Genomic DNA, 27,136 nt, shown 5'->3' with positions numbered 1-27,136 from the left:
CACTGATTTCCATAAAAAGCGATGTGTCCTCTCTCTAAATTTGGGCATGAGTGGAACATTCACAAGAATGTCTTGAATCTGAGCCCTTGGGAGAGGAAGGGGGGGGGGGGAGCTCCAGAGGAGAAAGGGGTGGAGGAGACATTAGATGATAATTGTAATAACACAATTTCCCCTTGTTAGGGCTCATGCACCCACACCTCAGGGTATTCCTTGTTCTAGAAGAATAATTTGGATGATTGTCTGCTGCTCTGCTTTCTCAAAGGAATTCCATAGTGATTGATAAAGAGACTGTCGTACATTTTATTTTACAGTAAGATTGTGCTGTTTAATAGAAGTTTTGACAGAATTTGAAAAGTGTTGGGGAAATCCGAGCTGTGATTATACTTTGTTGTATCACGGAGTGTGCCGCAGCCTGTCCTCCTCCTCCTCCTCCTCCTCATCTTCTGCGTCTTCTCTACTTCCAAACACTCTTATCTCCCCCTCAGTCTCTCTGCTCCCAGCCATCAGCCAGCATGTCCAGGGTGGCAAAGTACCGGCGTCAGGTGAGCGAAGATCCAGACATTGATAACTTGTTGTCCACGTTATCCCCCGAGGAGATGGAGCAGCTGCAGCAAGAGCTGGACGCTGGGGATCCGGACGCCGGGGTGTCTGCTGGGCTGAGCAGGGACCAGACTGAGAGGGCATCCAGTCAGAGGGAGGCAGAGAGAGAGAGCAAGAGACTGGCTCAGGCACAGATGGCATCTGAAGTAAGTGCTGCATATAGAAAATAATGTACAAAGGCAGTATGCAAGCTACTTTATGGAACTGTCGGTCCAGGTGCATCTGGATTACTGTATTTTAAAGTCAATGGGTACAAGTCTATCCATTCTAACCTGCATGAAGTTAGTAAGTTATCTGAGTATAACTGCTTCATTTGTTAACTTATTTTTACGTGTTAAGTTTATCATTGTCATTAAGTAAACGTGTCACTGAGAGAATTTATGACACCTACAGGACTGGCTGGCACCCTGCTCTATGTATCTGGAAATGAGCAATGTGCACTACTACAAAACCAATTTCTGTAAAGTGGCAATGCCACATGGTATCTATTGTTTCCAGTGGGTGCAGACTAGGGGGATGATCTGGGTGGAGAAAGGGTGCTCTTTGTAAAGTAAGCACACCAAGGGGTGGGGTGGGGGGGGGATGTACTGATTCGTTTGGGTTTGCAGATCAGTGCACCAGCAAATGCATCTTTTGTTAGCTGTACTGAAATGAAGTGAAGGAGAGAAGGTTCATCTTTGTGCTTTTCCTGCTATGTGATGGGGCACAAGGCCATGCTACTCTGCATAAGAAAATAGGTTGGCACAGGTTCAGAGCTGGCTGTTATGAGATATCATCCAAAGTTTTTTTTGTGGGACTGAATTTGCACCACCATGTCATTGGCACATTGGCAGCTGGCACATTTGTACTTGCATTCCAAACAATGTGTTGTACATTGGGAAGTACAAAGTGGGAAGAGATTGGGCTCTGACGTCTGAACACTTTTGCGCTGCACATTCCTGGAGATTTTCCTGCCTGTCTATACACCTAGGTGTACTTGTAGATTTTGGTCTGTAGAGAATAAACATACACCTTGATATGTATTTGATAGAGCATCTTGGCATAATAATGTAACACAAAGGTGTTCTGTGGTAAGTACGCCTCCTGGTTTTGGCCACGCCCCCCAGTGCCCAGGCCCATCTAAGCTCTCGGCAGCCCTGGCGAAACTGCTCCGACCGCAGCTGCATTACCAACCATCTTTGAATCAGGCCCTCAGTCAACCACTCTCTCCACCTCAAAACTATCCATCCTCAAAAACTGGTCTCCTTGGCTGTTTCCTAATTTTGTTCATACCATTCCATTGGATAAATGGAGCACATTATTGGGCTCCATTTATCAACGAAGCATAACCCCTTTAGCGCTTGCTAAAGGGGTTATGACTTCCTTTCTGGTGTCATGCACATGCGGAATCGCATTACACAAACCCCCGTCACTGGCAGAGTCAGAATGCTTCTTTACATATACGGGTTTCAGGGTTGGCTCAAATGGAAATAGTCAGTCTGCCAAAATCCTGTGTGAAAGCTACAAAAGTATCCTTTTAACCTCACAATCTGAGCAAGTTTCAAGCTTTATAACTCATGCAAATTCATATTAAATTTTAAAGTGACCATACATATTAGTCAGCCCTCTGTGTTTACATGCAAGGGCGTAACTTAAACTTGGGCCACATAGCAAGATCTTAAAAACTCCCCCCATAGGTTAAAAACACATAAATTTACCCCCACACAGCATTTACCCCCATTCAGGTCATGCCACACAGCAGTATCCCTTAGAAAAATGATGTCACGCAGTAGTAGTGTCCCATATACATTATGGCACACAATAATGCCCCTTACACTACACAGTAATGCCCTTTACACATTATACCACACAATAATGTCCTTTACAGATCATGCCATATAGTAGTAGTGCCCCATATAATACACATTATTCCACACAATAGTATTGCCCCTTACACATTATGCCCCCCCAGCAACTCACCTCCCCGTGTCCCTCCAGCAGCCTCTCAGTGTGCCATCAACAGCCAGCAGGTGTGGATTTGGTGCCGGGACGCCAGCTAATTACAGCTAGCGCACTGGCAGATAGCAGCAGACATGGACAGACAGCATCGAAGCAAATTTTAATCAGGCGCCAGTCTCGAGCCAATTGGAACTCGTGGACCGGCAGCTAGTAAGAAGCCTCTACTGCTGATTGGCTGCCGGTCTGCGAGCTCTGATTTCCTCGCCACCGGCGGCGCTGTCTCTCCATGTCTGCCTGCCGGTGTACCAGCTGTAATCAGCTGGCAGGTTGGCACGAAATCAACACTACTGACACTTGGGCCGCCCTCGGCAGTGCTGACTGGACCAGACCACGTTGTATGCATGACTGGGTACAGGGAGAATGGCGGGCCACTGTGGCAGCTCAGGCACAATAGCAGCCGCACCCCTTGCACCCACGGTAGATACGCCACTGTTTGAATGTATGTTAGAAAACAGCGGGGTCCTTTTCAGGATCAATGGAATGGGGTTATAGGCGAGGACAATGTAAATAAATGAAGGCTGCAGGTGTACTTCAGGCTCCAGTCTTCAACCTGGGCAACGCTGGGTATCCCAGCTAGTGTTTAATGATTGGCAAAAAGCCTCCCAAAATAAAACCACAAATACATTAATAAACATATAAACACATAATAAACAGTTTCTGTGAATCATTAGCATAAAAATTATAAATATACAGTATATACAAAATAAAAAAATCATATAGGTCTTTACAATGATCTCTAAGATCATATACAGCACAACAGGTTTAATATTCAGAATATAATTATAAAAAAAACAAATATATAATCACTGATACTTAGGTAATTAATGAATTAATTAATAATATCTTATATATTGAGTCTCTCATCTGCAAATTAAATATTAATTAATTAGGAACTTCTTAAGGCCCCCATACATCGGCAATTGATTGCAGCAACCATGCAATTTGCAATCGATTGTGTATAAAAATCTATCCCTTTTTCAATCGATTGTGGCAATTCAGCAATCTGCAATCGATTGAAAAAGGGAAAGATTTTTATACACAATCGATTGTAAATTGCACGATTGCTGCAATCAATTGCTGATGTATGGGGGCCTTTAGATATCAAGTCTCTCATCTGCAGATTCAATATTAATTAATTAGGAACATATTAGTTATTTAGGGCCTGATTCAGACCCACTCGCGAGCGGCTGTCCGATCGCAAGTGGGTCGATGTTATGGACTGAGCATGCGCACGACGGAGGGAGCTCCGTCGTGCGCATGCGCCAGACGCGACGAGCGAAGGAAAGTCCTTCGCTCGTTGTGTCCGATCAAAGGGGGCGTGCTGTCAATGTTGATTGACAGCACGCCCCCTTTGGTGGGCGTGCCAGGGGCGTGCCTCCCTGACGGGGGCGTTCCCACGGGAACGCCTCCCGTCAAAAGCCGGCCCACTGACATCACTAGTGATGTCAGTGGGAGTGATTTTGGCTCTGATAGAGCCAAAATCACTCCGGAGCTTGCGGTTGAAAACCTCAACCGCAGGCTCCGGCTCGCAAATTCGATGGTCGCGATGGTCTCGACCATCGCGACCATCACAATGCACGCTCGTATAGCCTGTGGGTGGTGACCCACAGCTATACGAGCGTCCAGGAGGACGCTCCATGAAAATGGAGCCCGGCCCTCATTCAGAGCGTGCGCTCTGCTCAGAGCGTACGGCTCTGAATGAGGGCCTTAGTCTCTTATCTGCAAATTCAATATTAGTGTTTAAGCTATAATCTGGAGCATCCAGAGAGAAAGGGGCTAAGCAAAGATATACTACAGTTTGTAGTCTGCCGTCTAAGACTCTGCCAAATAGTGTTCCTTTAACAGGTTATAAAAAAATCATGCAGAAATGGCAATTTCCGCATAATTTAGGTATTGGGGCTATTAAACAACAACCTAATACAAAAGATATCACAGACAGGGCCCGTTCGACCGAACTGGGATGTCGCCCCATAGGGGGTGCAGTTCAGCTGCTGCTGGCACCCTGACCGATTTTGCGGGGCTTCCACGGCCACCGCGTCATCTAGAGTCCACAACCGCATTGCAGACATCCTGGCAATGAATCAATGCGAGTTGTATTTCTTTTCCTGCTGGGGACAATGGACCTCATTCAGACCCGGTCGCAAGCACTGAGCGCTCGCAAGCCCCTGAGTGACCATCGTGACCATCAACCTGGTCGGTCGCTAAAGCTGTGGGTGGTAACCTGCAGCTTAGCTAGCGACCAGGAGGCCGCACTTGAAAAGTCAAGCGCCCACCCTCATTCAGAGCGAGCACTCACTTCTTGCGACCGCCTCTGAATGAGGGCCAATGTCCTGCTGGGGACAATGTGAGTGTTTTTTTCCTGCTGGGGACAAAGGGCCTGATTCAGACCCGCTCGCAAGCGCTATGCGCTCACAAGCGGATTGATGGCTGGGCAGTGCGCACACGCCTCATGCGCAAGCCCAGGAGCGAGTGAAAAATCCACTCGCTCCGGGGCTCGCTACAAACGGGGCGGCTGTCGATGTTGATGTCGATGGTGGGGTACTGTGCACGCGCGGTGTGCGCCGCGCGCATGTGCATGCCCCGGAGCGAGAGAGAGATTCTCACGCTCCGGGACTCACTACAAAATGGGCGGCTGTCGATGTTGATCGACAGCTCGCCCCGTTTTGTAGGCGGGGAGGGGGGGTAGCTACACAAACTGAGGCGTTCCCGAAGGACGCCTTCCGTTTGTGGGAGGCACCACTGACACTGATGTCAGTGGAGAGCTTCCTGCTCTGTTAGAGCAGGAAGCTCTCTGGGGCTTGCAACAGACGAGACCCTACCACAAGGGTCTCGTCGCAAGCCCCGATGGTCGCGATGTGTGTGTTTTTTTTAAATAATAAAAATAATACAAGTATTAATTATGGATATAGCTGGATAGCTCAAAAATTTCTCGTACTGGGTGCTGATAGATCTGGGGCCTGCCCTTATCATAGATATCACCTGCATTAGGCTAAATAATGCTGCAGACAACAGTCAACATTATTCTCATCGGTGACTGCGCTCTGTCCTTATTTACCAATCTGTGAAAAGTTTGGCTTCTCAGAGCTTGGTCCTGTTAGCTAGCAATGGCTTTAGCTATTGTAAACTACTGGCTGCATTTCAATTTTGAACATACAGGCACCATAGCTGCTCATGGATGTGCTGCAGGAATTCTCAGAATGAAATCCTGGTTGATAAATAGGTGAGTAAATTTTTTTAAAATTGCCTTGATATGCTTGATATGTGGCTATATGGAATGGTAATATTTGGGGGCCCATTGCCAATATTAATACATAGACCGCCTTAACTGTGCCCCACATTAGTGCTATAGTGTCTGTTCCAATCTAATCTATCTATCTACATACTTACCTACTTTTGAAAATACATTTCAGGAAGATTGTGAAAGCAACACCTATCCATCTATCTCAAGCAAACATATGCAGTAGTATATGAATATTATTATCAGAATCGGAGGTGAGAGTGAAGGAAGGGAAAAAATAAAAATGTACCATCATAACATACTAGAAATCACGTTATACTTGCCTACTCTTCCAGAAGTTGCGGGAGGGTCCTGATTTTTTGGGTAGCCTCCCGCACCCCCGAGAGAGTAGGCAGATCTCCCGCACACCGCCCACTTCCTAGTGAAGTGGGCAGCATGGGGAGATTTTACGGGTAATTTGCGGGTCCGTAGGGAGGGGACAGGGCTTGTGTCATTAGTCACACCCCCTCCTCGAGGACCCACGAATCGGGCCTTCTCCTGTGAAGGGGCGGGCCTAATGACGTCTACAGTACAGCCACCCACCAAAGCTGTCAGCAGCATCTCCTCTCCGGGTTGCTCCGGGAGAGGAGTTTTGTAAAGCCGGTAAGTATAAATCCTGTGTTGCTTCTTTCTTTGTAATACATGTTGACATGATACAGAAGAAAACATTATTCTAAAACTATAAAAGGCACATGCTATTTTATATAGCTTCTGTTCTATAAATCGTATAAGTAACTATTGATATCTAGGAATCTATTCATCATTACATAATTATCAATGGTGATAATTATGTTTTGAACTCGTTGCGAGTTCAAAGAACCGTTCAGATGCATTCATCATGCCTCATCAACTAAACTATCAAACTGGTCTTTCTGTGGAGTCAGCTTTTTGGAATGGTGAAACTTTTCCCTTCAATCTATGCTGTCTCCCTGCCTGCAGCCTCTGGAAGTAGTTGAAAAAAAAGATTCAATACTCACCTTTTGTTCCACGAGGTTCTCTGCAGAAATACAAATAGGGCCCCGGACACACTGTAACAACAAGCTACAGCATATTGTTAGAGGACGCTAATGACAGCTCAGGGATTGAGCTATCATTATTAATGAGCCTCGAGCCAGTCAGCGGCGGCTTAACGTTAGCAGCTGCTCATTGACTGGGACCCACATGGACTTAGCCAATGAGCGGCTCCTCCACGTGGGTCCCAGCCAATGAGCGGCCGCTAATGTTAAGCCACCGCTGATTGCTTCGTGGCCCGGCACTTGTGATAGTTCATTCTCCATGAACTGTCATTAGCATACTGTATAAACATGTTGTAGCGTGTTGACAGGGCCGGTTCTAGATATTATGGAGCTCAGGGCGAAAGTTTCCATTTACCCCCCCCAACACCCCAGCAGCATACTCCCCCCACTTACCAACACCCCAGCTGCACCCCCCCTTACCAACACCCCAGCAGCACACACTCCCTCCCATTACCAACACCCCAGTAGCACACGCCCCCCCTTACCAGTACCCCAGCAGCACCCCTCCTTAACACCCCAGCAGCACACTCCCCCACCGTACTAACACCCCAGCAGCACACTCCTCCACCTTACTAACACCCCAGCAGCACACTCCCCCCTTAACACCCCAGCAGCACACTCCCCCACCTTACCAACACCCCAGCTCCACCAGCACACTCCTCCCCCTTACCAACACCCCAGCACCACACTCTCCCCCCTTACCAACACTCCAGCACCACCAGCACACTCCCCCCTTACCAACACCCAAACACCACACTCCCCCACCTTACTAACATCCCAGCGGCACACTCCCCCCTTAACACCCCAGCAGCACACTCCTCCACCTTACTAATACCCCAGCAGCACACTCCTCTCCCCCTTTACCAACACACCAGCACCATCAGCACACTCCCCCCCTTACCAACACCCCAGCACCACACTCCTCCCCCCCTTACCAACACCCCAGCACCAGCAGCACACTCCCCCCCCTCTCACCAACTCCCCAGCACCAGCATCACTTACAGCAGTACACTAGTTTAAAAAAATCCTTACCTGATGCTGGTCTTCTCCTTCCAGTCGGCTGGGTAGTCTCTGTACTCTGGCCCTGATTCAGAGCCGGACGTTCTGACAGAGCGCTCGCTCTGAATCAGGGCCGGGCTATTTTTTTTTTAGAACGGCCTCCTGGCCGCCTGCATAGCTGTGGGTGACCACCCACAGCTATAGCGAGCGGCCCGGAAGATGGTCGTAATGGTCAAGACCATCGGGCTTGTGACGAGACCCTTGTGGTAGAGTCTCGTTGCCGCAAGCCCCAGAGAGATTTCGGCTGAAACAGAGCCGAAATCTCTCCCACTGACATCAGTCGTGATGTCAGTGGGACCGCCCCCAAACAGGCGTTCGAATGGGAACGCCTCCGTTGGGCAGCCACTCCCCCGGCCCGGCCACCAAAGGGGGCATGCTGTCACAACATCGACAGCACGCCCCCTTTGGTACGAGACCCGGAGCGACGGATTACCCATCGCTATCCGGGTCCCGCGCATGCGCACGACGGAGCCGGCTCCGTCATGCACATGCGCTCTGGGCCACCATCGACCCGGTTGCGAGCGATCAGCGCTTGCGACCGGGTCTGAATCAGGCCCTCTGTACTGCTGTCATCCTCCCACACACTTCCTTGTTGCAAGCAGCCATCATCCATGCCCGGGCTCAGCAGCGCTCTATAGGGCCGGCACTCCGGGCGACGGCCCTGTTAGCCCGCCCCTAGAACAGTCCCTGCGTGTTGATACAATGTGTCCGGGGCCCTATTTGGAGTACTACGGAGAACATCGTGGGACAAAAGGTAAGTATTGGGTCTTTTTTTAGGTACTGCCATTGGATACTTTACGTTGAGAAGGGGACGTGAACATCTGGGAACAGGTGAGTATGTGTGAGTGTGTATGGATGCAATAAATGTTTATTTTCACGGTGTGTGTTTTTTTACACATTTCTTAACAGGTGAACTACACATACCAGCGGCCCCTTAATGCCCCGCATGCTGGTACTTGTGGTTCTACAAGTACCAGCATGCGGGGGAGGCTTGCTGGACCTGCAGTTCTACAGTAAAGACAATGTTGTTAATTCTATTTTTAACACTACACCTACACTATCAACCCGCCACCCACCGCCCAGGGGTGGTGGGGATAGCCCCGGGCTATCAACCTAGGACAGGGGTGCCTTGGAGAGGGGGACCCCTTTATTGGGGAGGTCCCCAACTCCCCAGGGATCTCGTTCTGCATCACCATCGGCCATCTCACTCTCAGCTAAACTCACTTCTTGGTAAATTTGAGAGTCTCAGGAGCCTCAAATCACCCGAGTTTCGGCATAGCTAATCGAGTTGAAAAAAAAGCAAAGTCTCCCAGACTCGATTCTTAGTAAATCTATCCCTTAGTATATTTACCCCCTAGTGGTATCCCCCACCCCACCCCCACCCTGATCAACAGTCCCCCAGTTGATCTCTGGACTCAATTCCCATTTTGACATTTAATTTTAACTGTACTGCGGGGCACAAGCAGTCCAGAATGCTTTCAGGCAGCATCCTGGGGCGCAAAATCGGCATGTTGTTGTCAGTCAAAGACAGCTACATCGCTGCTGGGGGGCCGGACCAGAGCAGGAAACCAGTTTTGCACTTGTGCAGAACTGATTTCCATTTCAAGTGCCGGGAGACAGAGCAGGGAATAATCACATGGGATGCGACCTTGGTAGTAAAAGACCACCTGAAATCCCATGCGACCGTGCCAGTTAAGTGGTTAATATCTCAATATAATCTGAAAACAAAGCATAGAACAAATAAACAATTGGAGATATAAAATAAATCATTAAATCATTTTGTTAAAAAAAATGTAATATAAATTTTTGATTTGTCAAAACTTTAGATTACATTTTGCAGATACAACTGCCAAACACACTTGTGGCATTCTTGTACAATGAAAATCAAATATTGTTCGGGAAGCATGCATTTTTTGTAGAAGATCCCACAAATATGTTGCACTTGTACTCTGCTTTGCTTTCACTCATCTTTCCAGTTTACCGCAAACCAGTTTGCTGGGGTTTAAGTCCGGTGACTGTGCTGGCCATTCCATGATTTGAAGCTTACATCTTGTTCTTTTCCTTAATGGTAGATCTGAAGTAGCCTGGTGGTATGTTTAAGGTCATTATTTTGCTGTAGGATAAATGTTTGACCAAAGGTAGGCAAGAGGGTATTGCATGGTGCTACAAAATTATGTGATAGCCCTTTTGGCTCAGAATGGCAGTCACTCAACTCAGGATCCTGCAATAGAGCCCCAGACCATCACGCTTTCTTATCCATGTTTGGCAGTTGATGCCATAGGGGTTTATTTACTAATGCTGGGTACACACTGACAGATACATTGGCCGATCAATCGATTGGCCAATATATCTGTTGCCCGTCGGCCAGTGTGTACCCGTGATATGTTGGTGAACGTCATCGTTCACCAACATATCGCATTGGCTGTGCTGCACAGCCGATGGACCGATATGTCTGGCCATCGGTAAGTGTGTACGGGCGGTCTGCAGACCGCCTGTACACACACAGCGGCAGCCGCGAGTAGGGGGGCGGGATATACCCCGACACGCCCACCAGACGCCGGGTCCCACCCCCCAGCCGACGGGGCCCGAGGGCACAAGCAGATGATGGCCGTTCAGTGTGTATGAGCGACCATCGTCTGCAGATGTATCTGTAAGGTGTGTATCCACCTTAAGTGACGGCTTGTAAAACCGACACATTAAATAAATTCCACACACCGAAGAACCATCCTTTGGCCTATTGAATGGCCTACAAAAACATTGTGAGGTGAATCAAAGATTTTAAATTTTGATTGATTGGTCATACAGTCTTCAGTAATCCAATGGGTGTGCCTCATAGCCTAGGTAAGCCTCTTTTTCTTTGCTGGAAAACTGCTGTAGTTGTTTCCTTATAAAAGCCTTTTTTATAATTCGGAAATGTACATTATATTTAATTTTTTATAACCGCTAGTAGTTTACAGCCTACCTTTGTACCATTTCAGGTTATTCACTGGACTTGTATTGCTGAAAGTTCAATACAAATTGCGAAAATGGGAGTGTTCTAAAACCTTTGACCGGTAGTGTATATGAAAAGGAAAATACCATGCGCTTCTGATTGATGTATTGAGGTGTTTAAAATAATTTTTAAAAATCTATTTAGATCCTTCATTAGGTTTGGGGTGCTGAACCCCAAAAAGTGCAATGGTGCAACTGAACAAAGAAGTAATGAGCGCAATGTATGATTTACATTTAATAAAAATATTTCATGTTACACAATATATCTAAATGTGGTAAAAACAATTTGCATAATACCTCAAATAACAACAATACATTAAGGACATATGCACATATGTAATATAATGTATAAAATGAATGTGATCACCCACAAAAAAAACAATGACAATTAACAATTGTGATGCCACCTTCGATGATACACCTCCAAATCTATATTCCACATACTGATGCTCAATTGATGTGTCATCTACTGTATTATCCAGAACACCAAGTGTAAATATTGCACAATACAAATGGTAGATATCTGGCAGCTGCATTGTTGATCCTTAACAAAGATGCAGTGTGTGTCTGTGGTAACTACAAAATCAGTGATCTGCCCAAGACTATTTCAAGGTCTGGGGTGACTGTCCCGCCAGTGTAAATATCCGCTCCAGAGTTCCAGAGCCCACACTCTGATATATGCTGCCTGATGAGGTATAGACTGTGGGGGTCATTCAGACCCACTCGCAAGCGGCAGTACGCTCGCAAGTGGGTCGATGTTCCCCACTGCGCATGCGCACGACGGAGGGAGCTCCGTCGTGCGCATGCGCGAGACCCGGACTGTGACAGCCAAGCTGTCGCTTCGGGTCTCGCACCAAAGGGGGCGTGCTGTCGATGTTGATTGACAGCACGCCCCCTTTGGTGGGCGTGCCAGGGGCATGCCTGCCAGACGGAGGCGTTCCCATGGGAACGCCTACCGTCTGAAGCCGGCCCCACTGACATCACTAGTGATGTCAGTGGGAGTGATTTTGGCTCTGATAGAGCCAAAATCACTCCAGGGCTTGTGGCTGGGAGACCCTACCGTAGGGTCTCCGTCGCAAGTCCGATGGTCGCGATGGTCAAGACCATCGCGACCATCTTTTTGGATGCTCGTATATGCTGTGGGTGGTGACCCACAGCTATACGAGTGTCCAGGAGGACGCTCCATTTTAATGGAGGAGGGCCCTGATTCAGAGTGAGCGCTCTGGTCAGAGCGTCCGGCTCTGAATCAGGCCCTGTCTCCCCTCTTAATCGCCAAACTCCAGAGGATACACCACTAGATATAGATTGTGGCCGCCATGCTGGATCTTTATACAGCTGGTGAGCATCTGTCTGCCGCCTCCGATCATGCAGCGGCTTTAGGCAGCTGGTGAGCGGCTATAACAAGTAGTAACAGCGGGACTATCTCAGTAGATGAAAATTGCCCAATGTCCTTCTATAGATGATGCAATAAATATATAATCACCTAATACGTTTCTCGGCCATGGTATGACTGTTGTTCCTTTAGAGGTTTATTGTACCTCTAAAGAAACGACCGTCATGCCGAGGCCAGTGCCTGTGCCTTCCAGCACAGATATACTAGCCTCACAAATGGCCGATGCTGCAAACCGATGGTCATACTGTTGATCCGATCTTGCGTCTTTGGAAGCAGGCATCGGATCTGAGATGCCAGGAGGAGGTGTCTTTATCCTTCAGACCATTCCGGCCTTTGTCATATTTCCATCTCTGAATCAGGCCCTAGGTACTTAGGATTTGTAATTTTGTAGCAAAGGAATTAGTATAGTAATGATACATGGCAATGGTCATTCATATTGGGCTTGACTTTTGCCTGTTTAGCCTGGATTGTGTACTTTTTCCTAAACTTTGCTACCTTTTCCTCTGCTCTGCTACTGTTTCCTCAATTTTACATCTTAGGGCCTGATTCAGACGCAGCTACAGGGCTAAAATATGGTAATGTTGCAGAAAGGGGTCTTGTGTAAATATACGCCTCCTGCCGGCATCGGTGTTCCGGTACTGCAACCGCAGATGCAAACATTGGCCTTAGCACGCCCAGAATATGGGTCCAACACGGCCCGTTGCGGCTTAGGGGGCACTGCAATCATCGTCACAAACACTGATCGGCACATGCACAGTACAGATCCTGTGCATGCGCCAATTGGTAACCAATGGAGTTATATGCAAACCATCAGGTTTATGGAGTTTATGCAAATCATCCAATTGTAAGCTTGTGAACAGGGCCCTCTAATGTCTTTATCTGTCTGGTAATACCCAGTTTCATTGTTTTGCTGTTTTGTTCCCAATGGTGTAGCACAATGAAAGATGCTGGTACTATGTAAAAAAAATGTATGTATGGTCAATATAGGGGCACTGCTGCATATCCCACTATTCTGATACTTAACACAAGGCTCTGTTAGTGTACTAATGTTAGACTTGTTCAAAATAAAATTATTTTTTATCATTTCTTTTCTTAAACAAATACATGAATATAAATCACATATTTGTTTATGATTATTCCCTTTAACCTCTGACCATGTATTTTTACTATTCTATTATATAATCTCTGATGGTGTCAGTTTAGCACAGCTTCAGGCCCCAAGCCCTCCCCTCACAGCTCTCACTGGCTGCCTGACTGACAGTTGTTACTTCGGAAGAGCTGTAACTCTCTTACAGCAGAGAAGATATATAAATGAAGGCCGCAAGGGAGAACTAATGAGATATGTTATATTTTTAGGGACATAGACATAGTATATATTTTAATATTATTGTTTTAAAGTCCTTATGAGTTTTAGAACTGTTAGAATGTTGAAGTGGAAAGAGAAGTGCAGGGGAAGGGGGTAGAGACAGAGAGAGAGACACAGGGAATGAGGGAGAAAGACAGGTAGAGACAGAGAGATGGGTGAAGGACGGAGGCAGATGGAATAAGAGACCGGGATGGAGAGCACTAGACCTGCAGGGAGAAGGAAAGTAAGGTATAGATAAGTGTAATACTAAACTATCCCAATATTCCTAAAAAAAAAAAAAAAGAAAATTAGCTTAGCGCCCTCCATACTGACACACTCACCTGGAGAACTATCGAGAGTTCCGGACCAGTGTCTATCTATTCACAATCCTTTTGCATCCACCATTGCTTGGAATACAAGGCAGGATTCCTGGCCATACTTTGGGTCGGAGTGCTTACTAAAGCCGTAATACATACTACATTACAGCTGGATAATATCCCGGAGTGCCCTTCAATTGACTCCTATTATTCATTGGTGCTGCAGTGCACTATATCTATATAGTTGCTTTATATCTACACAATGGGCCTCATTCAGAGGCGGTCGGAGGATGCAAGCGGTCGCTCAGAAACTGGGCGGCCGCTTGCATCCTGACCGCCCACCTCTGTTGTGGTCGTTAGGCTGTGGGTTAACACCCACAGCTCTAACGACCGCTCCGGTGGTGGTCGCGATGGTCTCTGACCATCTCGGGGCTTACAACGAGACCCTAGGGTAGGGTCTCCCTTGTCGTAAGCCCCGGAGAGCTTCTGGAGGCGTTCCATGGGAACGCCTCCGTTTGGGCTGCCACCCCCCCAGCCCGCCTTCCAAACGGGGCGAGCTGTCAATCAACATCGACAGCTCGCCCCCTTTGGATCGAGACCCGCTACGACCGTCGCTGACGGTCGTAGCGGGTCTCACGCATGCGCACGGCGGTGCCGGCGCCGTCGTGCGCATGCTCTGTGGGGGGCCATCGACCCGGTCCGAGCGCATCGGCGCTAACGACCGGGTCTGAATGACCCCCAATGACCATATGAATTTCATGATTTATTTGTGCCAGAGATCGGACTAAGGGCCTGATTCAGACCCGCTCACTAAGATGCGTTTGCTTGTAGCTGCCGATGGTTCGCATTGTGCGCATGCTTCGCAGTGCGCGAACCAGTGCGAGAGATCGGGAAGCGTTCGCTCACTGTGCATAGACAGCCCGGCTGAATGAGTGACAGGAGAAGCCGTTTGTGGGTGGTGACAGGGGCTGGCCGTTAAAAATGGGGGGAGTGGAAATGCAAACCTAGGGGTGCCTGAGCGTCTTAATGCCGTTTTAGAGGTGCACATAATTAAGAGGCAGCGTCATAGTACCTGGCTGGATTTTAGTGCTCGCAGTGCTTGCGGTAGGGTATGATCAATCACAAGTGGTACGTTCGCTTCCGATGGTGCTTGATGTTACCGATGGTTGCATACACTTCCTGGAGATGACGTGCACAAATGGGCATCTTAAGACAGGCTGGTGGGAGTCTGCATACACAATGCAATCGCACGCCAAGACATAGTGGGTGTGCTAATGCCTTGCCGTGCAATCGCCTGCCTTGATGGATTCCATACGCATCGAGCGACCAAATGCATCTAGCGAGCGGGTCTGAATCAGGTCCTAAATTCCTTATCCGCATCTTTCGAATTTTGAATTTTCATTTTTAATTTGTTTTTATATATGTAGCAATAAATGTGATATATAATTTATATACTTTGATTGGATGGCATTGATTTACCCATTTATGAAGTAATGCTATAAATACAATTAATAGCAATATTGGTATTGTTTAGTATTTCACCTGTCTCTCATCAATTTTTATTTGTCCACAAGCGCTGTTCAATCACTTATTATTTATCTTGATCTGGTTTTGGAGTCTGACGACTCCTATTTGAACTAGCTGCTGTTCTTGATAGCGCCAGTCTGATTATTCTTGGTTATTTTGCATATAGGAAAACTTAAGTCTGGCTACATCAGGCACAACAGCTACAGGTACTTTATGCAGTTCCAATTGTGACCTGGTAAATGACTGGTCCGAAATATTAGTCAGCAAAAAGCAGAAGAAGAATTTAGGAGCCTGACACCTTTTCTTTTGCGTTTTGTAGAGTGGAAAATCTGAAAATGTGAAAGAAGAGAAAAAAAGGGAAGAAAAGGCAAAAGAAACTCGTACGCCAGATCCATCCCCGAAAAAAAAACTGGAAGATTCAAAAGACACCAAAACAAAGGGAAAAAAAGACTTAGACAAACCAAAGGATGAACGGGTTAGCAAAATGAGGGAGAGATTCAGACAAGAAAAAAACAATAGCGCCGTAGATAAGGACAAGGTAGAGAAAACTTCATCTAAAAAGCTTGATGAAGATAAAAGTACTAAACAAGCAGGAAAGGAGAAAGCAGAAAAAGTAAAAACTGAGGAGAAAACAGAGAAAGTTGTTAAAAAGATAGAAAAGAAGGCAGTAGCAGAGGTACAAGCTGAAAATAAACTGGACAAAAAAATAATGTCAGACAAACCCTCCGAGAAAAAAGATAAATTAGAGAGTGTCAAAGTCAATAACAAAATACCACATGAAAACCCACCAGCTGAGCAAGATAAGAAGAATTCACAAACAACAGAGCAAATAAAAGCTGAAAATGGAGCGAAGAATCCTGCAGAGGAAAACAAAGAAGATGAGTCAAATAGTATCTTTGATGAACTTATAGAGAAAGTGAAAAATAATGAAGCAGGAATGACAGAGCTGAACCTGAACAATTCAGACTGCATTACCATTGAGACACTAATGTGTTTTACAGAGGCCCTTGAGTTCAACACGGTTGTTAAGACCTTTTCATTGGCTAACACTCGAGCTGATGACCATATTGCTTTGGCCATTGCTGCTATGTTGAAGTCCAACAAGACCATTATTAGCATTAATCTGGACTCTAACCACATCACTGGCAAGGGCATATTAGCGATCTTCAGAGCTCTGCAGCACAATGACACGTTGACAGAACTCCGTTTTCACAATCAGCGCCATATATGTGGGGGGAAAACGGAGATGGAAATAGCAAAAATGTTGAAAGAGAACACTACTCTATTAAAGCTCGGCTACCACTTTGAGCTTGCAGGGCCCCGCATGACTGTTACCAACTTATTGAGTCGCAACATGGACAAGCAAAGGCAGCGCAGAATGGCTGAGCAGAAAGCTTTAAAGGAGGCAGAGAACAAGAAAAATTGCTTGGAAGTGCCCAAAGTCATTCCTCCTCCAAAGGACCTCCCAAAATCAGCATCAAAGACAGCCACCAAAAGCTCTCAAAAGGGCACCCCAAAAAAGGGAGGTGTGCCCATCCCACCCCCTCCACCTCCGCCAATGGCTCCTCTGGCACCACCGCTTTTTAATGAAAATATTAGGAATTCTTTGTCCCCTGCTTCTCAACGACGTATAGTAGAGAAGACAGGGCCTGCAGAGGGAAACACTAGAGATCAGCTGCTGGAATCCATTAGGTCCAGTACTATCAAACAACTTAAAAAGGTAAGTTTCATGATATACTGGTCCATGCTTATAGAACAGATCATTTTGAGTAAAGCCTAATAAATGGAAGAGTCTTAGAAGGAAGCCACAGAAAATGTTGGCACAGAGCAACAGAAAGATACTTTTGTCTGATGAGCAGTGTAATGTAGGTAACAATAATAAACGAACAACCCTGACATTTTAGCTTTCTATTCAGTTTTTACCATATATGTCTATACATGGCATATTATATTATAAAATATAAAAACCCTCCAAGCATACATATAGAAATATAAGTCAGTCCTGTCCAAGTTAGTTCATTTTTGGGTGGGGGGGGATGGTATGTAAAAAAATAAGCCCTTCACCTGTGTACAAGGGTTTGATGCCCACTTTGTGTATCTGCAGTCGTAACCATTGGAAGCACCATTGGGACTTGTACCCAGAGCTTAAAGTGGTCCTAGAGAAGTGGTGGAACTCACCTCCACCCCTACGCGCTTCTTGAAAAAAAGCGACAGCGCGTGCCATAGGCGCACACCGAAAAAAGGGGAATGGTCTCAAAAGAAAGGGGAGTGGTCACACAATAGTATTCCCAATTCAAATTACACCACACAGTATCACAATCTTGATTCACCCCTGATTCACATTACACCACATAGTAGGTCCCTTATTCATGTATGACACACAGCAGTCCCCTTTTACACAATGCCCACATTTGTGTCCGCTTATACACAATGCCCACAGTAGTAGTGCCCCTTATACAATGCCCACAGCAGTAGTACCCCATACACATAATGGCCCTCATTCAGAGGCGCTCGCAAAATGCGCCTCTGAATGAGGGCCAAATGCGAGCGCTCACTCTGAATGAGGGCGGCCGCTTGTCTTTTGATGTGCGGCTTCCTGGTTAAGACCATCGCGGCCATCGGGGCTTGCGACGAGACCCTTGAGGTTGGGTCTCGGCAACCGCAAAAATCCCCAGAGAGCTTCCTGCTCTGATCGAGCAGGAAGCTCCCCACTGACATCACTGCTGATGTGAGTGCGGCTGCCCACAAACGGCATGCGTTCCTCCCCTTCCCGCCTACTAAACGGGGCAAGCTGTCGCTCAACATCGACAGCCGCCCCATTGGTAGCGAGCCCCCGAGCGAGAGAATTTCTCTCTCACTCTGGGGCTTGCGTATGCGCAGTGTGGCCGCTGCGCGTGTGCTTGGCCTAAACATCGACCCGCTTGCGAGCACTCAGCGCTTGCGAGTGGGTCTGAATGACGTCCAATGTCCACAGCAGTATTGCCCCTTATGCAAATGCAATGCCCATTGTAGTGGTGCCCCTGATGCAGTGCCCCCCAGTAGTGGTAGTGCCCCTTATGCAGTGTCCCCAGTAGTGGTAGTGCCCTCAGTAGTGGTGCCCCTTATGCAGCGCCCCCAGTAGTGATGTCCCTTATGCAGTGCTCTTAGTAGTGGCAGTGCCCTTTATGCAGTGCCCACAGTGGTAGTGTCCCTTATTCAGTGACACCAGTAGTGGTGCCCCTTATTGAGTGCCCCCAGTAATGGTGCCCTTTATGCACAACCCACAGTAGTGGTAGTGCCCCTTATACAGTGCCCCCAGGAATGGTGCTCCTCATGCAGTGCCCCCAGGAGTGGTGCCCCTTGTAGTAATGCCCCCAGTAGTAATGCCCCCTATAGTAGTGCCCCCAATAGTAATGCCCCCTGTGTAATGCCCCCTATAGTGCCACTACAGTGCTGCTCAGAGTCCTCTGAACTATGGGAGAACGTCTCTCTCATAGTGCCCGGCTGGCACTGCGGGGAGGGAGCTGGGCGCACGCTGGTATCAAAATCTCAGCAGGCACCCGGCAAATGGAGCCTCCCTGTGGCGCCGGGCTGAAGTGGGTCGGACGAGGCCGAACTGGTTCTGTCTCCAATAAGAAGTGACGAAACACAGTTCTGCTCCATTCCAGCCCACTTTAACCCCTGTTTGTACCAGTTCTATGCTAGGTGCAGAATCTCCAACATAGTATAGGTGGGTACACACTAGACGATATGCTCCCTGAGCGATATCGTATAGTGTTGTCCCCGGCAGGCTGTGCTCAATGTCGTTCATGACATTGAGCACAGCCGCTGAACGATATCATTAACGATATCGTTCAGCGCCGGGCTCTCTCCCCCATTCCCTGAAATGCAGCAACCTGACGAGGTCGTCAGGTTGGCCTGCATGTCAGCCCGATGAACGATAATGACGAACGACCCGCGGGAACGCGCGTCATCGTTATCGTTCATCTTTTTGGGTTTAAAAATGGACGATAAAGTGGACGACTGAACGATATCGTTATCATTCAGTCGTCCACTTTATCGCCCAGTGTGTACGCACCATATGGCTTCCAATGTAGACGAGTAAGGCCCGTATTCAATTAGTTTCACACCCGCGATAAAGTTTTGCATGCCGTACAGAACAGACAAAAAGTGGTGTCAGAAGCGGGGAAATCAGCCTGAACACCCCAATAAGCTGCAGAAACATTGGGGATCAATGTAGTAGTGCCCGATTAGCCCTAATACAACTGTTTTGGGTACTTAACGTCGCACAATTGCCATTATTTAGCGTAATTGCACAAGTGGTGAAGAATGGCATAAAGCAGTATTTTTTGGATAAAATAAGTAGTCCTGTCAAATTTGGGGTACTTGAAAATGGGTGCTAGCATATTTAAAAGTCGCTAAAGTGAAGTTTAAAAAAACTTAAAAAATGCACCTTTTATTATTATTATTACATTTTATTTATAGGGCGCCACAAGTGGTCCGCAGCGCCGTACATGCAATAAAGGGTACACAGAACATTACATTACAATACAGTAACCAAAATATAAATAGAACACACCTTAAGCAAGCACCTGCAATACAGACCCCCAAAAGTCTATTTTGCTACTTTTTATATTTGTACCCCAACTTTGTACTTTTTCGCCCCCAAATTCAAGGTACTTTTTTGGGGTGTTCCTCACTTTTTCTTTTTTTTTTTAACGCAGTTGTCCTTTGGGGGGCTGTTCCAAGGGTTCTGAGTGTTTTCCCCACCTTTGCACCCCCAAACAAAAAATGTGCACTTCTTTTCTCGTGCTATTCAGAAGCAAATCTTTTTCCCCTATTCAACTGCATTGACTTTCCGCGGATGCGAAAAGAGGATGGAATTTAAAACGGTGATACTTTTTTGTGGATCCCGCCTTTTCACTTCTAATTGAATACGGGTCTAAGCATCTGTGGGCCTGATTCAGATTTGGAAATAGAGTAAGATAGAGCAATTAACTGTGGACCTGGACAAATCATGTAGCAATGCAAATGGTGCAAATACCTTTTTTTGCATGTGGGGTAAACACTGGCTGCTTTTGCATGTAACCCACAAATACTGGACCTCTTTATTTTTACACTGCAATTTAAGCTGGGTACACACCTTACAGATATATCTGCAGATGATGGTTGTTCATACACACTGAACAACCATCATCCCTCCCCGCTGCAAGTTTACGGGCGGTCAGCTGATCGCCCGTACAGACAACACAATACCCCAATATATCTTCAGATATATTGGGCATCGGCTGTGCAGCACAGCCGATGATATATATCTGTGAACGACATCGTTCACAGACATATCACTGGTACACACTGGCTGACACACACAAGATTTATTGCCCGATCAATTAATCGGCCAATATATCTCCCAGTGTGTACCCAGCATTAGATGTCAGTTTGAACACACTCCTCGTAATTCTGAATCTCTCTGAATATTTTAAATCTGCCCCACCTTCAATACACCATGGTGTTACCAAGATGCACAGTTACTTGCTTTATCTTACTCCATTCGACAAATCTGAATCAGGCCTTGAATCTGCAACCACTCCTGCTCACCAGATGGAATATCTTTATGAGTCTCCTAGGACCAACAAATACATTACATAGTCAGTGCGGCTCAATTTGTCCTGCGACTCTGTATGCAGACATGGTGGGATGAATGCGCTATGCGACGTTTTAGGGATTTAGGGGGAGATGTATCAAAGCTTGGAGAGAGATAAAGCGGAGAAAGAGCTGCTAACTGTCATTTTCTAGACACAACCTGTAAAGTTACAGTTAGGAGCTGATTGGCAGGTACTTTATCTCTCTCCACTTTATCTCTCTCCAAGGCTTGATACCTCTAACCCACAGGTTCTCAAACTCAGTCCATGTTTTCCAGGTCTCCTCACAGAATCACAAGAGAACTAATTAGCTCCACCGGGGGATCTTTTAAAATGTGTCAGTGAGTAATGAATACACCTATGCACCTGCTGGGTAACCTGGAAAACATGCCCTGTGTGGGGTCCTGAGGACCGAGTTTGATAACCACTGCTCTAGCCCTTAGACACATGCACAGTCACAAAAAACAACAAATTCCGTGAAAATTGGCAAAGTGCTAGACTCAAAATCAGTCCCATTGTTTACATTGTACTATAATACCTATCCCATAAAACTATAGAATACAAAACATTACTTGCTACTAGCCCCGTCTGACCATGTATTGATTCCTAATTGCTAATCCAAGTGATCAATCTTAAAATGTTCCTCCTTAGTGTCCCTGCTAGGCTGTTTTAAAACAGGACAGAATGCGCCCTTCTGGTGGTGCCCTTTCATCGCCGCTAAAACAACATGCTGGGTGCCGTTCCCACCCACAGGCTACAGTGTCCCGTGGGTGGGAAAAATTACGGCGCATCGCTCACTGCCAGTGAATAGATGCCGTGCGCATGAGGGGACCGGTACCGCACACACTGCACCCATATTATTTTAGACTTACCTGTCCGTGGTCCCGTGTCGGTTGTCTGCACTGCTCAGAACACCAAAAAATGGCAGCGGCGGCCAACTTCCGGTGTTCTGTGCATGCACAGTAGACTCCGGGCACACTCTAGTGCCAGGAGTCTACTAAGGCTCCGGTGGCTGGCTAGCCGCGTCAGTCGGCTGCCGACCACCAGAGAGAGAGGAGGGGGCCCCGCATGGGGAGTGTACACGAGCCCCCTCCTCTCTTAAACAGGGTTAGGATATCGTCACCTGTCGGTAGGTGCCCTTCTCCTACCCTTAGCCCTAACCCTCCTCCTAACCCCACTACCTTTGGGATGCTGGCGATCTGGGTGCCGGTGCTGGGATTCTGACAGGTGTCAGGATTCCGGCGCCGGTATTCTAAGAGCCGGCATCCCATGTGCCGGGATATTGACCACATCCCATAGGAAAGAGATGGGCACTCCAAAATCCATGAAAAAGCAGGGTGCCAGGATGTAGTAATAATGTAGTGCATGAGAAGAAAACGGTGCTTCAATGTTAGAATTCAAACATCCAAAGTGTTTAACCATACAGCGAGTAATTACAGCAATGTTTTGAGCATCTTTGTGCCCGAGATAATAAATTCTCATTAAAAACAGCATAAATCAATACAATTGATACTTGAAACAATGAAAAAGAAAGTCCAGAAAATCCAGTGCCTAGTAATATCCTCATTACAGGAATGCAGCAACCTTGTGTGAATCACACCAAATTCACAATTTGAAAGAGATGGCTCTCCATATGCATAATGCTCTTTAATAGAGTACATACAGTCAGGTCCATAAATATTGGGACATTGTCCGAATTTTCATATTTTTGCCTCTATTCACGGGAAGCAATCGGGAAGCCGAGACCGGCGCCCGGCATCACGATCGTAGTGATGCCGGGCGCCGCGAGCGGACAGCCGCGGGGAGGGAGGGTTAGGTTTAGGGCTCCCGAGGGGGACTTAGGGTTAGGCACCCCTCCGGGAGGGTTAGGGTTAGGCTAGGGGGAGGGAGGGTTAGGGTTAGGCACCCCCGGGGGACTTAGGTTTAGGTAGCGGGGAAGGGGGTGGTTAGGGTTAGGCACTCAGAGGGGGCATTAGGGCTAGGCACTTGGGGGGGAAGTTAGGGTTAGGCACCCCTAAGGAGGGTTAGGGTTAGGGGGGTTAGGTTAGGTTAGTGGATACTTACCTATCCACGATCGGGATTTCCAGCGCTGTCTGGCTTCCGCTGCGTCGCACTCTGCTCCTGTCGGGCTGCCGCTGACAGGAATCAAACCGCCGGCCATGCGACCGGAGGTATATCATACCCATTCCCTATTCACCACCACAATGGCTTTGAAATGAAACAAACAAGATGTGCTTTAACTACAGACTTTCACATTTAATTTGAGGGTAATTACATCCAAATCAGGTGAACGGTGTAGGAATTACAATGGTTTCTATATGTGCCTCCCACTTTTTAAGGGGCCAAAAGTAATGGGACTATCAACTCAAAAGCTATTTCATGGACAGGTGTGGGCTATTCCCTCATTATTTCATTATCAATTAAGCAGGTAAAAGGTCTGGAGTTGATTCTAGGTGTGACATTTGCATTTGGAATCAGTTGCTGTTGACTCTCAATGTGAGATCCAAAGAGCTGTCACTATCAGTGAAGCAAGCCATCATTAGGCTGAGAAATCAAAACAAACCCATCAGAGAGATAGACATTAGGTGTGGCCAAATCAACTGTTTGGAACATTCTTAAAAAGAAAGAACGCTAAGCAACACAAAAAGACCCGGAAGACCACGGAAAACAACTGTGGTGGATGACAGAATTATTTCCCTGGTGAAGAAAAACCCCTTCACAACAGTTGGCCAAATCAAGAACACTCTCCAGGAGATAGGTGTATATGTGTCAGTCAACAATCAAGAGAAGACTTCACAAGAGTGAATATAGAGGGTTCACCACAAGATGTAATCCATTGGTGAGCCTCAAAAACAGGAAGACCAGATTAGAGTTTGCCAAACAACATCTAAAAAAGCCATTACAGTTCTGGAACAACATCCTATGGACAGATGAGACAAAGATCAACTTGTACTAGAGTGATGGGAAGAGAAGAGTATGGAGGAGGAAAGGAACTGTTCATGATCCAAAACATACCACCTCATCAGTGAAGCATGGTGGTGGTAGTGTCATGGCGTGGGCATGTATGGCTGCCAATGGAACTGGTTCCCTTGTATTTATTGATGATGTGACTGCTGACAAAAGCAGCAGAATGAATTCTGAAGTGTTTCGGGCAATATTATATGCTCATATTCAGTCAAATGCTTCAGAACTCATTGGACGGCGCTTCACAGTGCAGATGGACAATGACCCGAAGCATACTGCAAAAGCAACCAAAGAGTTTTTTTAAGGCTAAAAAGTGGAATGCTATGCAATGGCCAAGTCAATCCCCTGACCTGAATCCGATTGAGCATGCATTTCACTTGTTGAAGACAAAACTGAAGGGAAAATGCCCCAAGAACAAGCAGGAACTGAAGATATTTGCAGTAGAGGCCTGGCAGAGCATCACCAGGGATGAAACCCAATGTCTGGTGATGTCTATGCGTTCCAGACTTCAGACTGTAATTGCCTGCAAAGGATTTGCAACAAAGTATTAAAAAGTGAAAGTTAGATTTAGGATTGTTTAGTTTGTCCCATTACTTTTGGCCCCTTAAAAAGTGGGAGGCACATATAGAAACCATTGTAATTCCTACACCGTTCACCTGATTTGGAGGTAATTACCCTCAAATTAAATATGAAAGTCTCCAGTTAAAGCACATCTTGTTTGTTTCATTTCAAAGCCATTGTGGTGGTGAATAGAGGCCAAAATATGAAAATTCTGACAATGTCCCAATATTTATGGACCTGACTGTATATTCTTGGAGCAGCCTGAGGTCAGTGATCACCTACCAGGTGCTCCAGTCCTGGATCACTGGGCCTCTCTTGTCTCCGTCACAGGTATCAGTTTGCACAATCTGGATAATGGTTGATTTCCTGGAGGTTATCTCACACTTTATTCTTGCGGCTTACCACAGACCCCAAGGATGGTCATTGGTCTCTGGGGTCACCGCTGCACCCCGACAGCCATCTCATCACCAAGCTCAGCCTCTCCTCCCACAACTCACCTCAAAGTTAGTGTGTATATTGCTTCATGGCAATTACCTCCTGCTCTGGCATGCTCCAATCATGAATATGAAGCAGAAACAAAATTCAATATGTAGATCAGTGTCCTCTACGTAATTAAGCATTCTCTTCATATATGCTGCCCGTATCATGTGATGATGTACCACATATATACTGTACATGTGAACATACACAGAGAAGTAACGATCAGCCAGCTCTAAGGTATTGATTAAACCATTGCTAAAGACAAAGGACCTGATTCAGAGATGTATGCTAATGCTGCCTCAGCTGCGAATATGTACACAGCGGTTGTGCGAAAATATGCAAATGTCGCAGCAGCCGATAATTAGTAGATCAGTCGATAATTGGCCTTCTGAGTAACCCTATGGTCGCACAGAATGGCAGTGAGAACTGAGATGCCAGAGCCATTTTGACTGTGTACGGGATCGCAGTCTCAAGGAGAGACACGCCCCGAAAACTGCAGCTAGACGCTTTTGAGTCACCACCTCCCAGTTGCTGCCCACAAACGGTCCCTGGCTGTCAATCACTCTGCGAATAAATCCTCAATGTGAGCGACATCGGTAATGAAACTTGACACATGCGCAATGCAGCTCAGATGCATGCGCAGATCACCGATTATCGCTGAACTGCATAAACATCGGCATCGCGTCCATCTCTGAATCAGGCCCTGATTCGCACACTGTCTGCTTCCTAATTAAACAAACAATCTTCACACCGTGTTCTTTTTTTTTATAGGTGGAAGTGCCAAAATGGCTGAAGTAAAATAATGGCGGCTTGTGCTGAACCACCTAAACATATACATTTGTCTTTCTAAATCCACATCTGTTTTATTGCAGCAATTATTCAAATTGCTTCTTAGGGTCCAACTACAGCCTTAGCTAGCCGACATTTCTAATGAAAGCCTTTGTATTATATCAGTGTGACTGATCAGCTGTTTACATATCCATGAGAACGACATTTTCATATAATGGACACAGTGGAGTTTCCAAGCTGGGAATCCAAGAATGTGGATTACACGTCAGAACTAGGATCAAGCAGAGATCAGTGACAAATGGGAATCTGTCAATCACTCTTTTAAGGCAAGACGCAATGTAAGTTCACTGCACATAAGCCTGAAACCCACTTTGAAGGTCTCTCTGGACTTCTGATGACTGGCTGATGTCACAATCTCCATACAGTTGATCAGCTGAATATATGGATTTTGCTATTCCTTTGTACACTGTAAAATCCACAATAAATGGTAAAACACAATGAATTGTTAGAAAAGAAAACATTGTTCCCTATCACTTAGTGCATCAAGCACTTTCCTCTGTTACCCTCTCCACTGTGAACTGGTTAACAGATACATGGCATGAAAGCTGTGTGAGAACATATACATGGGTACTGAGTATCACTGTTATTTAAAATGCTAAATTCGCACAGATCTATATTTTTTGACTGACTATAAATCTATTGTGAAAAGGATTGTTTTAAGAGCTTAATAAACATTACAAATGCATGGGTATTTATACTGTTCTGAATGTTTCTCTAGGGGAATGTTGTCTGGCACTGAAAGTCTCTCTGACAGGGAAAAGATACTTTATGCTTCAATTTTCCATATAAGGAAATCAAAGCCTACTTGTTACTTATTCACAGGACAAGGGAGGGTGAGAGTGTTTGGGGGAGAAAGTGGCAGGGGAGACTGATTAAAAACAGCTACAGCCATGGAGACAGGGATCCTGATTTACGAAGTGCAGTTTGAAATCAACTTTAGAGGTGCCAGATTCCTCATGCCTCAATTTGTGCAAAAGGCATGTAAATAAATTATAATGTAGAGGAGTTGGGAGGCACAGTGGTAAGCATTGCTGCCTCACAGTGCTGTTGCCATAGGTTACATTCAGGGCCGTTGAGAGCTGAGTGAGGCCCAGGTACTGGGAGTGTGGTGAAATCTAGAAGGCGTGACCACACCCGC

At 46.5% G+C, this 27,136-nt stretch overlaps 1 protein-coding gene across 1 annotated transcript; it reads left to right on the top strand.

The window, feature by feature from the left end:
* Window positions 1-205: 205 nt before the first annotated feature.
* LMOD1 (leiomodin 1) lies at window positions 206-26,653 on the top strand. The gene is made up of 3 exons (XM_088451158.1): window positions 206-746; window positions 15,843-17,243; window positions 25,921-26,653. Exons 1-3 carry the CDS (start codon window positions 513-515, stop codon window positions 25,945-25,947), a joined length of 1,662 nt encoding a protein of 553 aa, XP_088307284.1. The 5' UTR covers window positions 206-512; the 3' UTR covers window positions 25,948-26,653.
* Window positions 26,654-27,136: the final 483 nt, after the last annotated feature.

The sequence above is a fragment of the Taudactylus pleione genome, unplaced genomic scaffold (genome assembly GCF_031769625.1).
Source record: "Taudactylus pleione unplaced genomic scaffold, aTauple2 ptg000538l, whole genome shotgun sequence".
NCBI classification, from domain to species: Eukaryota; Metazoa; Chordata; class Amphibia; order Anura; family Myobatrachidae; genus Taudactylus; species Taudactylus pleione.
This window is presented reverse-complemented; position numbering and strand designations above follow the sequence as displayed.